This window comes from Alligator sinensis, unplaced genomic scaffold (genome assembly GCF_000455745.1).
Source record: "Alligator sinensis unplaced genomic scaffold, ASM45574v1 scaffold481_1, whole genome shotgun sequence".
Lineage (NCBI taxonomy): Eukaryota > Metazoa > Chordata > Crocodylia > Alligatoridae > Alligator > Alligator sinensis.
In genome coordinates, this window is record NW_005842201.1 from 619,644 (window position 1) to 634,748 (window position 15,105).

General features: G+C 38.8%; 1 protein-coding gene across 1 annotated transcript in view; it reads left to right on the forward strand.

The window, feature by feature from the left end:
* GNAI1 (G protein subunit alpha i1) overlaps nt 1–9,317 on the forward strand; it is a 45,116-nt gene extending 35,799 nt beyond the window's left edge. Inside the window, exons 6-9 of the mRNA XM_006026622.3 lie at nt 3,718–3,847; nt 4,990–5,143; nt 7,355–7,561; nt 7,677–9,317. Of these exons, the coding sequence (XP_006026684.1) occupies nt 3,718–3,847; nt 4,990–5,143; nt 7,355–7,545 (475 nt within the window). The 3' untranslated portion in view covers nt 7,546–7,561; nt 7,677–9,317. The remainder of the gene's footprint in view (nt 1–3,717; nt 3,848–4,989; nt 5,144–7,354; nt 7,562–7,676) is intronic.
* The last annotated feature ends 5,788 nt before the right edge of the window (nt 9,318–15,105 follow it).

Below are 15,105 nucleotides of genomic sequence, written 5' to 3' on the forward strand. Positions count from 1 at the left end.
AGGGAAAGGGACCCAGTTTCTGCTTGTGAAGTCCCCAAGACACACATTATTCACTAGTCTGCAGCGTTTTTACACATCTCCAAAAGCATGTAAAAACTTCCCAGAAAGCACTTGTTAAAGGGGTTTCCTCAACTATCTTAATGATTCTCCCTCTTCCTCTGCATCTAGTAAAGAAGGTGAAATGGGCAGGAGGGAGAAGTGACCAGAAGGCATTAAAGTCTAGATGTTTTGACTGGTGTAATGACTTGTAGAAGGCAATTATGAGCCGGTGGATCATGAGTGTTTTTAAAGTATAATTAGAGATTTTTTTTTTCTTCTGTACTCTGTAAGAAATGAGTAACAGTGTGTTCCATTGTAAACTGACGAATAGTAGATTCACACGATATGTTCAAGTTGGTGGGAAGTTGCATGTGGCCCTGCAAAAGGGCATTGGTTGATGCATTAGCCAGAAAAGATTCGAGTTTCCGATTTTATTTATTTATTTATTTATTTTTTATACCTAACTTACTTCAAAATTAGTACTATAGAGGAACAGGTGTTTGGGTGTTTGTAATATTCCATATGCAGAGATCATTTTCCTTGATGTTTTCAAGAGTTATTTTTAGCTCTTCATCAAGAGAGAATGTTCTGAACTTTTTGGATGCTTATACGCAAGAGCTAATCAAATTGAAGTATGACAGATGCGCATGGCAGGAGCCATGTGGGATCCAGCATCAGATCGAATCATACTGGTGAAGGGGGAGCCCCAACCTGGGTTCTCCCTGCACTGGCAAGTAGCAGGCTCCTCAGCTGCACAAGCTCATGGTGCAACCTGCAGCTGGCAGTCCCGTCAGCTGACAGGGCTCCCAGCCACAGGGGCATAGCTTACTAAATGCACATATGAAAGCTGGATAGAAACCAGCTATAAAGTTGTTATACATTTTCCAGCTCTAACTTTAAAATTGGATGGAACTTTTTTATAACATGATAGTTAATTTGCATGTGTAGCCAGTCCAGATCCACTGCACAGTTAACCAGTTAGTTGTGTAATACATATAATATGTAAAGGGGGCCTGAAAATAATAGTTAACAAGTAAGTTGCAGAGAGTCAAGGATTCTTTCTTTCACTCCTCACCCAGTTTTTTTGCCCCTCTAATTTTTTTTGAAGGATGTAGCATGGTCTTATAAGACCATCTGGGGATATGGGATTGGCCAGTTCAGGACCTGCTTTTCAAATTTGAGATAAGTCTCTTTTCAGGAAGTTAAACCCACATTGACGGTAGTACTGAAACTTCAGTGCTTTCATCCAGCTCCATCAGTGGGCATTAATCAGCTACAAAGAAATCCTGGGGTAAACGTTTCAGGTATTCCTTGGACTGTTCTCCATAGAAGAGAAGCTTAGACCCTTGTTTACTTCCACTGATGTTCAGATCCCTTGTCCTGGCTTCTCCTAGACCGGAAGAGTTGTGGTCTCTGTGGTTGTTTATACCCCACAGCTGGATGCAGATATTTTCCCCAGTTAGTCCCCCCCCTCCGGGGGGAGACTACAACAAATGCCCCCCAGATCCCTCCCTCCCTGACCATGAGGGGCATTTGTTGTAGGGACAGCTTCGGGGTGCCTTTTGAACTGCTAAATTTATCAAACAAGTGTTTGTTAACATTCCAAAATCAGAGCCAGCTTCAGATTTGACTTTCGGGTGTCCGCCTGTACGGTTTGCAGATGTGAAGGACTTGGTCCAAAGATCATTTTGAACTGCTTATTGCTTCTGGCTGGTTTAAATTTTGAATGTATTCATCTGTCTTTGCATCATTCTGTATTTTGCCTTGGTTTGATATTGCAGGATATAGGGGTAAAATACTGCCTCTGTATCTGCAATTGCTGCACCTCATGGGTGGGATGCTACCTGGCTAAGTACCACTGACAAGAATTTTCTAGTTGAAGAAGTCCTTCCACAAAACAAGAAGCCATCTATTAAGACCTGTTCCTCAATTCTCGTTTCTCAGCATAATCTGGACCCAGTTGAAGTTCCCATGTGAAAGATCTTTGATTAGTTGAATCATGAAGGAAAAATCTCATCATAAAGTGCATATATACCTACAGGAGGGTTCACACTGTCACCATCTTAGCAATTTACTGGGGGGGGAAGTACCTCTCCTTTCTATTTTGTGCCGCATCAAAATGTTAACCCTTGTAAGTAACGCTCTTGAAAGTAGATACAGCCTAGAAAGAACTCAATTCTTTTCTCTTAAAATGAGCAACTGAATTGTTGGCTAAGGTCTAGTGATGCATCTTGTGTAGATGCACATGAAAAATCCCAACTTTTGATTTATAGATTCCAGGTTGACCTTGCAAGGGATGAGTCAGAAAAAAAAAATATTTTTAGACTGAGCAAATCTGATATAGGTATGTTGAAATATGGTAACCACAGAAAACTGAAATATCACTTTTACTCCATTTTCAGATCAAAATTAGAGTTTATGTAAGCTTTCCTTAAGCAGTGAAACTGCTTCAGAATTTACAAGATTTCATAGGTTTTAGGGTCGGAAGGGACCTATTAGATCATAAAGTTGACTCAATGCTCTAGGCAGCAAAGAGTGCTGGGGTCAGATGACCCTAGCCAGGTCTTTGTCCAGTCTCCTCTTAAACACCGCTAAGAAATGACCCCAGCTGACTTCCTGCCCTTTGGGCAGGGGGCTGGACTCCATGATCTTCCGAGGTCCCTTCCAGCCCTAATGTCTATGAAATCTATGACGGGACAGCACCACCTCCCTTGGAAGCATATTCCATATTTTGGCAACCCTCACGGTAAAGAATTTTTTCCCGATGTCCAATATAAATTTTTTCTCCTTCAGTTTGTGGCCACTTCTAGTTGCCCCAATGGGCGCCCTGGTAAACATTGTATTCCGTATTTCCTGCTGTCTCCCTTCTCTCCCCCCCACGATGAGTTTGTAGATGGCCACAAGATCACCTTCTCTTGCGGAGGCTGAAGAGATTCAGGTCCCTCAATCTGTCCTTGTAGAGTTTTTCCTGTAGGCCTTTAACCAGATGAGTGGCCCTCCTCCGAACCCTTTCTAGGTTACCTACATCCTTCTTGAAGTGCAGCGCCCAAAACTGGATGCAGTACTCCAGCTGCAGCCTAACCAATGCCTCGTAGAGGGGAAGTATCACTTCCTTCGACCTGTTTGTGATGCACCTACTTATGCAAGAAAGAGCACAGTTAGCTTTACTTATTGCTTCATCACATCGGTGACTCGTGTTCCTTTTGGAGTCAACTACAACCCCAAGATCCCTCTCTGCTGTTGTGCTAGATGCACATCCCTAAATCATAGTGTAACAAAACAGGTGGTTTTCTTGTCTCGTTAGATAAATATTATATTCACCTAACTAAAAAAAAAAAAAACTAAAGAACTCTTCATTCAGGTAACACACTTAGTAAAGCTAAGTTCTGCTGCATATTTTGCCACTTTGTGACAGGTGAAAAGAAATCTGGTGCAAGTTGTTTACTTGTAAATAAGTTGGAAATTGATTTGCTCTAGTTTTGCAATGTGTAATGTAAAATACTATCTTAAAGGATTTTGAGGGTTTATTTGAAGTAGTTTACAGGATGTCACTCAAAGTTTGAATAACTTTACCCTTGCCTGTACCTGGTTGTTTTTACTAATGCAATCTGATCTCTAGAATTTCATTAGAAGGATTCAGTAGACTGGAATTCAGTAAATCTTATTCCTGTTTTTCAGAATGTTTGATGTGGGAGGCCAGAGATCAGAGCGAAAGAAATGGATTCATTGCTTCGAGGGTGTTACAGCAATAATCTTTTGTGTGGCGCTTAGTGATTATGACTTGGTCCTAGCTGAAGATGAGGAAATGGTAAATTGACTATAGTTTTGAAGGAAAAAACTGTCAGAGAGGTGGAAACTAAATAAGTTTGAAAGAAAAGTTAAGCATCTTAATGCGTAAATCTAATGTTATTTTCCATAAATAAATACCTCATTTTCTCTCATACAACCCACCCCCAAATAACATTTGTGCCTTGCTTTTGGGAAGGCAGAATGGAGAAAGAAGATTTTTTTTTTTGGAGAATGCTGGCTTCACAGAGCAAGGGCAGATCCTAATCTTTAGTTTACTTGCACCCCTTTTTCTGTGCAACTAAAAGCTGAGATCCTAGCTACTGCTGAAGACTGGTTTCCATGGGTGCTCTATGATTTTGAAAAGAGCTAAAGAGTCTCTTTCGAAATGGGAAAGAAGAGACCAGTAACAACTTGCAGACAGTAAAGAGAAAGGTTAGCCCTAAGAGTTTGTAGTTTGATTAGTGGAACATCAAGGCTATGAAAAAGGAGAGCAAATTTGATATAGGTATGTTGAAATATGGTACCAACAACCACCTGAAAAATAACTTTTACTATATTTTCGTATCAAAATTAGTGTTTTATATAAAGCTTTGTGGAATAGAAGTGGGTTGCTTCTATTCTGGACAGAAAATCAATTTTTCTGCTTATATTGTGCACCCCAGTTTTGGAGGGCAGATTTTTGGGGGAAAAGGTGCCTACAGTATGAGAGTAAATGTGGTAATCATCTACTTTGAGTGGGTGGTAGAAATAGTAGAAAATAGATGTGCCATATTTGATTTCCAGCTTCTCTAAGAGCAGTTGTACAGTAACCAGTTTTCAGTTGAATGCCGTTGAATTCTATTTAATAAAGATTTTTCTTAATATTTGCAACTGTGTACAGAAAAGAAACTAAGTTTTAAAATTATTAACTGTTATGCAAAACTACATTTATAACACGATGAAGGTGAAGTGGAAGGGGGGAGAATTTGTGAGAACCCACCCAAAAGCATGGGGTTCCTTGTCCATTGATGTTTGTATCCACAATTTCACACGTCACTCGGAGCAGGTTCCACGAGTCAATATGCAAAACCATTGGTCTGATGTAATATATTAGTGGTTTGACTCTTGTTAAATCAAATATTTCCTTATTTCACTAACAGAAGAGTATCCTTTAAATTACAGAATCGGATGCATGAGAGCATGAAATTGTTTGACAGCATCTGCAATAATAAATGGTTCACAGATACATCCATTATTCTTTTCCTAAACAAGAAGGATCTCTTTGAAGAAAAAATCAAAAGGAGTCCTCTCACTATTTGCTACCCTGAATATGCAGGTATTCTGTTACTTGAGGGGGTTTTTGTTTGGTTGGTTGTTTTTTACAGAAGTTGTTTTTTATTGCTTGTGATGCTGGAGCCAGTAAAAACAATGCATCTCTATTTGGAGGTCCAAAGTTGTTCAGTTAGGAGGGCCCATTTTACATATATATGGGACCATTTACTTTTTTTTACATATATACAGTAAAAGCTGTGTTAACCAGCATTTAATTAATCAGAACACAATATTAACCGGAATTTCTGGCCAGCCACATGTGGGAGGGGGGAGGCAAAGCTCTCATGCAACAGGGAAAGCTTGCTGCCACCCACCACCCTGTGTTGCCACAGCTCCACGTTCCCCCGCCCCTCTTCGCTCTGCATCAGTATATTAAAGTATGAGCTGAATTATGCTTTCACTCCCATAAGCTTTCTAGAGCTGTCAATATGAGTAAAGCAAAGAGGTTTTAATGCTACAATTGCTCATTGTGGACTAGGAGTGCTTTTGATAGGCAGTACTTGTTATCTCTTGACTACTGCCAGTAACAGTGTGAAAAGTCACAATTTAGTCTAAAAATATTCCAAAGTATAGTTAACTTTAGCTGAAAGATAGATAGATAGAAAAGTTTCCCCTCTATTTATTCCTAAATTTGACAATTTCAGTGTCTTTACAGCAATAAGTAGATATATTGTAAAGTGTTGTTTAGCTGGGACAGTTTAATTGATAACATTAACCAAACATTACAATATTTAATTGGAATAAAAAAACCTGTGTAATAATACTGGAAAAATTATATGAACAATATATTGAAAACGGATGCCTAAACCATTTTTCTAAATGGGTACAAGGTTTGGATACCATTTCAAAAAGTCACACAAACGTTTAGCTCATAGGAGGTTGAACCTAATAGGAGGTTTTTGAGGTGTAAGATAAATGTCTGTGTGAGGGCTTCTATATGCAACTAAAAAAATGTGTGTAAATACAAAAATAAAGGTTTGTTTATTTGGAAGGAAGGAGTGATTTTATTCAGGAGACTGCTGCTAGCAAAATTCAATAGTAATTTTAACATTCATTCAACATTAATTGCCTAGCCATTTTTCCTTCAGATAAAGTTAGTTGAGTTTTTAGACTTCTGGATGTACCCTTCAGCAAAGGCTATATGCTATAGCTTATGCTATACAATGAATTCCTGTAATGTTGTACAGGAAATATTGAAGGGAGTGAAAAAGAAAGAGGAAATAGACCATAAACAAGTTTAGGTATTTGAAAGAGTTGAAAGTAAGCAGATAGAATGAGAGAAGTGTCCTGCCTTGCCCCAGCCCACCTACAGCGGTGTCATGGAAGGAAATGTTGCTTGTTTGTGGACTAATTATAACCCCTTAATTGACCAACCATTTTTCCTTCAGGTAAAGTTGGTTTGAGTTTTTAGACTTCTGGATGTACCCTTCAGCAAAGGCTATATGCTATAGCTTAAAACAATAGTTGTGATGGAACCATAAACCAGTATAAGTTTCTTCATATTTAAATAATTCTCCAGTGCTTCTTTAAGAATAGCTGATGACTTCATTTCAAGTACACCATAAATATAGCATTTGTTGTACTAAATTTATGGAAGGGGTGTGATGAATGGAAATGAATTGATCAGTGAGATTTGTTCTGGTCTCAAATCCTAATTTATTGATGAACACACAAACAATATCAATATTTTAAGGAAGGCTTTTAATGCAACACTTAACCTTTTAAGCAAGCCCTAACAGTCAATATAATATTCTCAGACAAGTTTTCTGATGGATACAGTTCAATTCGCCAAGCATCTGTCACTTCCCCAGGGTTTGGTCATTGTTGTTTCTTTTCCTGTGTGCTGCTCTTCTCCAACTTTAAGTTTTTTCCTAGGTTTTTATACATCTTTTTTTACAGTTCTGTATGTTTCACAGGTCATAAATATTCACCAGTCATCTTTCACAGTGGTCATTTTCCTGCCAGGCTGGCTGTATCCTACAGTCTTGGACTGTTAAACCACATCCTCTTTTAACTTTTTGCTGACGTGAATTGTATAAAAAGGTCACTGTAACTCACTGGCCCTTACGTGTAGTTTGTTACACTAATTATTTCAAGGCAAAAAATGACATTGCTTATGCTAAGCATTTTGCTAAAGTGGCTTTCAGGTCTACACAATATTGCTACTTCATTTTAAACTTGCTACCTATGGATACCTTTTTTTTCTTCCATGCAGGATCAAATACTTACGAAGAAGCTGCTGCATATATTCAGTGTCAATTTGAAGATCTGAACAAGAGAAAAGATACAAAGGAAATTTACACTCATTTCACATGTGCCACGGATACCAAGAATGTGCAGTTTGTTTTTGATGCTGTAACTGATGTCATCATAAAAAATAACCTTAAAGACTGTGGCCTGTTCTAGGAATTTCCACTCAATGGTAATTGGTGTTCCTTTAGCAGAATCCGAAACGGGGCTCTACAGTATTTTGAATCAGTGCTATAAAGCATTTGTAAATAGACATCAGAACCTAATTCTCCTAATCTTATTTTTAGGTCTGAAGAATGGCTGACTCCACACAATTCTAATGTGATGAGTTTCAAGGTGAAAGAATCCAACCAGCTTGTGCTGAATGATAGACCAGTACTGTATTTGCCTGTTTTCACAGCTTTATTTATGTCTGTCTTGTAAATTTAAATAATTTAGGTAACACTGAAAGGTCTCTTGACTGAATGGATACTTGTAGGAATGTTGTTTGTATAAACATTGAACATAGCTCAGTGTCCTGTAAGTCCATGTTTTATGAGAATGCTCTGACAGGGGACATATATTTTTGCCTTTTGTTTATTTAAATGTCTTGTAAAAAAACAATTTTCTTTTTTTATTTTAAATATGCATGCTGCCTTACTCTTTGGTAGATTTTGCAAAACTAAAAGATTAGGCTTTTTGATGACCTAAAAGATTCTTACACTTGTTTAGATTTGAAGGGACATTGTCAATTCACATTTGTTCTTTAATCTTTTTTGAAAAAGAACTTGTTTTAAAACAAAAAAAGAACAGAGGTTTCCTGTGATTTTTTTATTTTTTTTTACCTGTCAGTGGAAGCAACTGATAGTAAAACAGTTTATAATCTGATAATTCAAATATTGCATTGAGATGTTAATGCGAAGGGGTTGTTTTCTGCTTGCCTCAGCAGAGCTAGAATCTGGATTTTCTTGTTTTGCATTTTTGTCGTAACAGAATGTAGTTTTACATATTAGATAACCATTAAAATTTGTTCTTTAAAAACAATAAAACAATCAAACTAATTGAATCATATACTGGATTTTTCTATTACAAATTATATAGCTGTTAATGAAATCAATGTCTTGGATATCATAGTATGATAGTTTGCAAATGTTGACTTTTTAATAGTTACTACTGCATAACTTTTTTTAACTTGACAATGTTCCTTTAAATGTTATTTCATAGAATTTCCTTTTAGTTTAATTAAACTTTTGCTGTAATGATTTACTGTATTAGACCTGCATTGTGCATTACCTTTATGGGTGGGGGTGTTTTTTATACATTTAAAAATGGGGAAAAATAATTTGTAAATAAGTTCTTGGATGGTTGTCCTTATCTTTCTTTTTATCATCTAAGAAATGTGAACATAGGTTTAAAAATATTGCTTTCTATAACAGTGGCAACACTCCTTGTAGCTATTGTGCACCCAAATTCTTTATCCGTGTGAGAAGGAAAAATGATTTTGAATCTGTTACTAGTTTTCCATGTTTTCTTAGGCAAATGAGTTTAGAAGTGTTTTGTTTAAATGTAACATTTTAATCCATTATGCTATTTTTGATAGTGTCTCTTTGTCATTTAGGGCTGTCAGATTGCCCCAGTAATTCTTGTCTGAGATCTTCCTCATTTTTGGCAGGTTCTGTTACTTGTTATGGAATTCATAAATGCTTTCAAGTGAAAGAGTAGAAGACTGGTAACATTAATATATTAATTATATAGTTGATTGAATGTGTTCATATCGAACATGCTAATTAGCAGTTATGGTAAACAGTTTGTACATCCTGGCCTATTTTAAATTCTGTTTTGTCATGCTGTATTCATAGCTGATTTTATGTATCATAGAAATACTTTAACAATTGTATTTATATCCATCTCATTACAGCTGTTTTTGTACTTTTAATGTAAAAAAAAAATTGGGATCAATCAAATTACTAAAGATTTATTAGTCTGAATTCTTTGTGCCTTGCCTGAAGGAGGAAACAAACAAACAAACAAAAAAGATGTTCATAAAATTTGTGGATGGAAGACTTGCCTCCACTTTGTGAAAATAAATGGGTCATAAGAATAAAAAAACCTGAGTAATTTCACATCGCCATGTATGTAAGAATTGTAAAAAACGAGCACAAATTGTTCACCATGTTGACAAATTCCTGAAACTTTATCCAGTGTAACTGTTGTAAACATCTTAATAAATTTTTTTTAAATTTTATTTGGAGATTTTTTTTCTGAAGCATGTACAGTATTTTCCCCATTTTTGTCCTAAATAATTATATTGGATATGCATCTCACAAGCATCTCCAGTCTAGACTTATGAACATTCCTCTCCTGATCTGATAGGTTGGCAGCCAGTCTTCACGTAGGCTTCATACAAAAGCTGATCATTTTGGTTCAGCTCAGGGATAAGCAACCCCCAAAATGCATGCCAATTAAAGGCTCGTGGAGACATTTTTTCCTGGCACACCCGAAGGTGTGCAAAGAAATTGTTAATTTTTTTTTTTTTAAGTTGCTGCTCCGGGATCTCTGGAGCAGCCACAAGTCCCTGCACTGTGGCAGGCACCAGGGGTGGAGTCAGGAGAACACAAGCAGGGTTGCTGACTGTTTTGCTGCCCCCACCCCCTATCCCTGAGCTGGCCCCTGGAAGGGAGCTGTGGGGTGGGTGGGCCCAGGGCCCAGGTAGGCATTGTGCAGGGCTGCTGCGCTGGAGGCTCCTAGTGGGTGGGAGAGCCCTTGGCCTTGCTGGGGCTTGTACAGGTGGAAGCCCTGTCCCACCCAGGTGGGGGCAGTATGGGGGGAGCTGCCCGTGGGCAGGTCGGCCCCTAGGTGGGGGCAGCACTGGGGTGCTGCGAAAGGGCACCAGGCTCTGGAGGGAGGCTCCCAGCTCCAGGTTCGATGTCTCTGCATGCTGGGCACAGTGTGAGCAGGGTGGAGCCACCCCTGGTGCAAAGGTCTGGGTGCAGGAGTCCCGTCCCCCCGTCCCCCCCCAGGCCCCAGGAACAGCCACCCTGCTGCCCCAGCCTTTCTAGACACTGGCCTTACCCACTTGCAGCTCCCTTCCAGGAGCTGGGGCCAGGGCCAAGGCCGGCGTTGGACATGGCTGCTTTGCAGGGTGGCTGCACTGCAGGCTCCTGCCCAGCTTTGCCCTAAGCACTATTTGTGGCAGCTATCCTGGGGGCCTCCTGTAGCCAGGCCATTGCACCAGGGGCAGCTCCGCCTCTAGTGCTGTGTCTGGTGTGCAGGGAGTGTCTGTCTCATCACATGTTTAACAAAAAAGTACACAAGTACAAAGTAGTATATGAAGCTTCATTTATTGTCACCAGGTTTAGAAATTTTAGAAAACCTGGTATTTACCATTGAAAAAAACCCAACATTTATGGTTATTAACTATGTTAATATGCAGTGTGTCCTGCCATGTACCCCCAGCCCCAGATTTATTTTTTCTGGCATGCTGGCATTCTGGCACCTTTCAAGGTAGACACTGCAGTCTTTTCGGCACTCTGGCCAAAAATGTTGCCTACCCAATAGCGGATATTGATTCTTTAGTAAAAACCAGACAAGTCTATGTAAGGTTTATGAAACAGTCTATATAAAAGCTGTTCACGTTTCTAGTTCTTTATTTTCCCTCTCTGTCCTCCTTTGCTGTCCCTATCACAAAATTAGAAAAGCATGTTCCAGAGAACCTAGGCTTATTCCTCCTCGAACAAAATGCTAAACACTTTGGGTGCCTGTAGACATGCAGAAATGCTGCTCTGATGTGCTATAATTGCAGCGTGTTAGATCAAACTGTGTTAGCATGCCCTAGCAGCCTCTGCATCTTGTGTATCAGTGTCCCTGTGCTCAAAATGGTGGTGGGGGGTACTTTAACTAAAGCTCATCGAATGATATCTTCTAATTTAAAGCGTCCCCTTTCTCTCCCCTGCCCCCCACGCCTCTGGAGCATGTGCAAATGCACCCTTTGGTTCCAACGTCCAGTTGATATTCATCACTCCATCCTGTGATCTGCTCTGGTACTCTAACCTAAGGTAGGCTACCTCTTCCCCTTCAAAATCTACCAAGCATTTTGGAGAATCGCTTCCAGGTGATCTTCCCAGACCTATTGTCTCTACATCTGGCAGGTTGAAGACTAGCTGATTAAGTTCTGCAGATAATAGCTGTTTAATGACCTGTAACTACAGCCTTAGAGCCAAAGCAGAATGCCACTTTTGGAAGAATGTGTTTTCATGAATCCATTCAGATGCATTCATCCCCCAGATTCTTCTGTTCCTTATACTTTTGAAATATTTATTGCCTTTTTAGATGCTCAAGATTCACACTTGATCTCTATCTCTATTAGAGATCATCTTGGTATTGAATGTCTGCTCAATTTCCACCTGTTGAAAGACTTGGAAAAGCCTCCAGAGGTTTTTAAAGTCTTATTTTATAATCTAATTAAAGAGCCATTACTTACCAGAGGCCCATTTTGTTTAATGGAATTTCCCTGTCACCTTCCCACGCTCATTATATCACTAATTTGTGAAACTGATATTTTTCTTGTGATCACATCAGCTTGCAGGTTGAATAAAATAAAATATTTTTGCCAAAAGTTTTCACACTTTCATATAAATTTATTTATATCTTCCCCCAATTTTTTCCGAAATCACATGATTCTCCTATAAAGGCTAAATTCCATTCATTAGGTGTTCTAAGGACTGTATCCTTTCATTTTCCAAACAAAGTCATTTAAATCATCTAGACTTTTTGTAGCTCTTGGTGACAAGTGTACAGAGAAGGGCGTTTCCTCTCAATGGGTTATAGAAAGCGCATTGAGATTCGTGGCGGTATTGGAGTACGTAATACTTGGACTCAGTGTCATTAGTCTTGATTACTGAGCTATGTAGACTACCTACTTGGGCACTAGTTTATACATGTTCTCATTGTTACTCTGTTGCAACTTCTGAATCAGATGCCAACTTGGAAGGGTTGTTCTACAGTTATATGAGACTCCTGTTATTTGCTACGTCGGGAGGTAAGTGTAAGGTATTTGCTTCCTGCAGGCTCTATATGGACAAAATGTCAAAGAAAGAGTTTACTTAAATGTTTTACTTTTATGTTGGTATGGAGTTCTTACCTGGCTTTCTGTTTTACTGAAGAAAATGAATGACAATTTGGTTTTCTTAGTCCTTTATACCAGTGGCACTAAACCTATTGGCCCTACAGGTAAGATGAGTGATGTGGGGCCAGTTAGTAGGTCCAACTGGACCCTGTGCACCAGCGTGGCAGGGCCTGCATCGCCTCCATCCAGTCTCATATGTAGGGATCAGACTCTGGGGACTTTGCACCACCCCCAGTTGAGCACACGGGGCTCCTAACAGTCCAGAAGATGTGGTGCCAAGGGCGAGATCTGACCTGCAGGATGGGAGTGAAGCACCTTTCTTTATGCCTTTCGCTGTAAAGGTGTGCAAAGATGTCAAGGCCTGACTAATAGGTTCCCAGATTGTGTGTTTGGGATATACACATTTAATGTGGGATACATATGGGCAAAAACATCTGAAAAGTAACTCCTCTTTTTCAGGTTGGACACAACAAAGAATGTTTGTTTCACATGATTTAAATTAGACCAGTATTAAAATGCTACTTTATCTTTAAAGTGGTGGTATCTGTAGATACTGGAAATACCTCCAAACTAAGTAGCAAAACTTCCCTGACACACTCGTGTATTCTAATTTTTTGTTATGTCTAAAAACATGACTGCACCCTTTCACTGTTCTCCATACACTTTTTTCCCTGGTCTAAGCAATTGGTGCGTTTTTTTTATTATTATTAACTGATGGCATTTAATATCAATTTCATGGAGGTCTGTTTCTTTTTAAAATGTATTGAAGAGCATCCTGACCGTTTTTAATTTGTTTTTAATTTGTTTCAAGCACTTTCTGTATGCTAATTTAGTATAGAATATATGAGCAATATACTAAAGTATTTGTCCTGGGAGAACAATTGAAGCAAAAGTTTATTTAAAGGAATAAGGCTCATTAGAATCATAGAAATGTTTACCTAGTCTCTTTTTCTGTCACCATCTCTTTTTCTTTTTTCTTTTCTTTTTGGTGTATAGTCTTAATTCTAAAGGACTTTTTTTGGTGATATCTTTTAATGGACCGGCTGTATATTTGGGAGAGATTAATAGATTCATAGATTGTAGAGTCAGAAGGGACCACAATGGATCATCGTGTCCGACCCCCTGCCCCCGGCAGGAAAGAGGACCAAGGTCAGATGACGCCAGCCAGGTGACTATCAAGCCTCTTCTTGAAGACCTCCAAGTTAGCAGATAGCACCATCTCTCTTGGAAGCCCATTCCAGATGTTAGACAACTTTCAGACACTAATTGTCTTTTTTCTAGTTTGGGAAACAGGAGCTTTGTTTTTCAACCAAATATTTATCTACCTAACGTAAGACACAGCTGTGACTTATGAGACACCAAAGCAGGAAAATAAAGTTGTATAATGCGCACCCTCATACCTCTGTGCAGACTACCCATGTCATAATTCAGGACGGTGTTAAGTTCCTTACTTAACAAAGTGAGACTTACTTTTCTCCAGGCCCCAAACCTCAGGCTCTTTTATTGAGGAACAAACAACTAACTGGAAAAATGAAAATAACTGGAACAACAGAGGGTGGAGTTCTAGCTCTCCAGCTCCATCCCATAGTAATGAGGACTAACAATTTAATCCTAAAATTGCACAATGATTACAAACAGCTTCTACTCTTCCATGCCCACTGGTGACCAGGAGTGGGAAAAACCTAACTCCCTACCATTCAAAGGTGCCTGCCAATGCTTCCGCTGATGCAGCGAGGAAAGTCACAGGTTATCTGTTATTTCTGTAAAGTAGGGTGACCAAAAGTCAGTTTTAACAAAAACCTCGTTTACTTGGAGACTGGCAGGAACCATGCGCATGCACACACCCACAGGGTGGGTCTGCCTTCTCTTCCCTGAAAACAAACATGCTAAATAACTTGCGCATGTAATTTAGAGTTGCCTTGCATGTTCAATCCTTTAATGCTTAGTTACAGATTTTAGCTCTATATTGCAAAATGTTCTAGGTCATGATTGAAAAATTACGTTAAACTGATCTAATTGGTAGCTGTTTTACAAACACATACGATACAATTTTTGGCCTAAAACGTTTGCAGTTTAACAACTGTATATATTGTCTTTTTGTTCTCTATTTCAAAATACTTGCAATGTCAAAGATCAAAACTTTACTTTATTAGATCAAAACAATACTTTATTTTCATAATTTAGGAAGGATTCTTTTGGGTTTAATTGTTGTACATGGGGATCTTCTAAGAATGATACTCTATATACTTTAATGCATGTTATCTTACATTAACATATTTACTAACTTCAATTCTTCCAGGTTTATGTTGTGGTGGGTGAAATGTAACTCTGAATCTGAATATCCATTTTTCAGATAGGCTGGACACACTTTCTCATATAGACATGACACTACAACTTTAGAGTTGTTTCCAGTGCAGCTAGTTACTATTTTGATAGACTGAATCATTTTGGTCATGTTCAACTTAGAAGTATAATTATGGAAATTCAGTAGAACAGTATTTCTGCTGAAGTTTTGAAGTAGTAATGTTGTTTCAGAGCTGCTGCTTTGGTTCACTTGCATGAAAACAGCACGTTAAGAAGGGAGGATCTTGTTGACAGGGTGTTCATTTAAA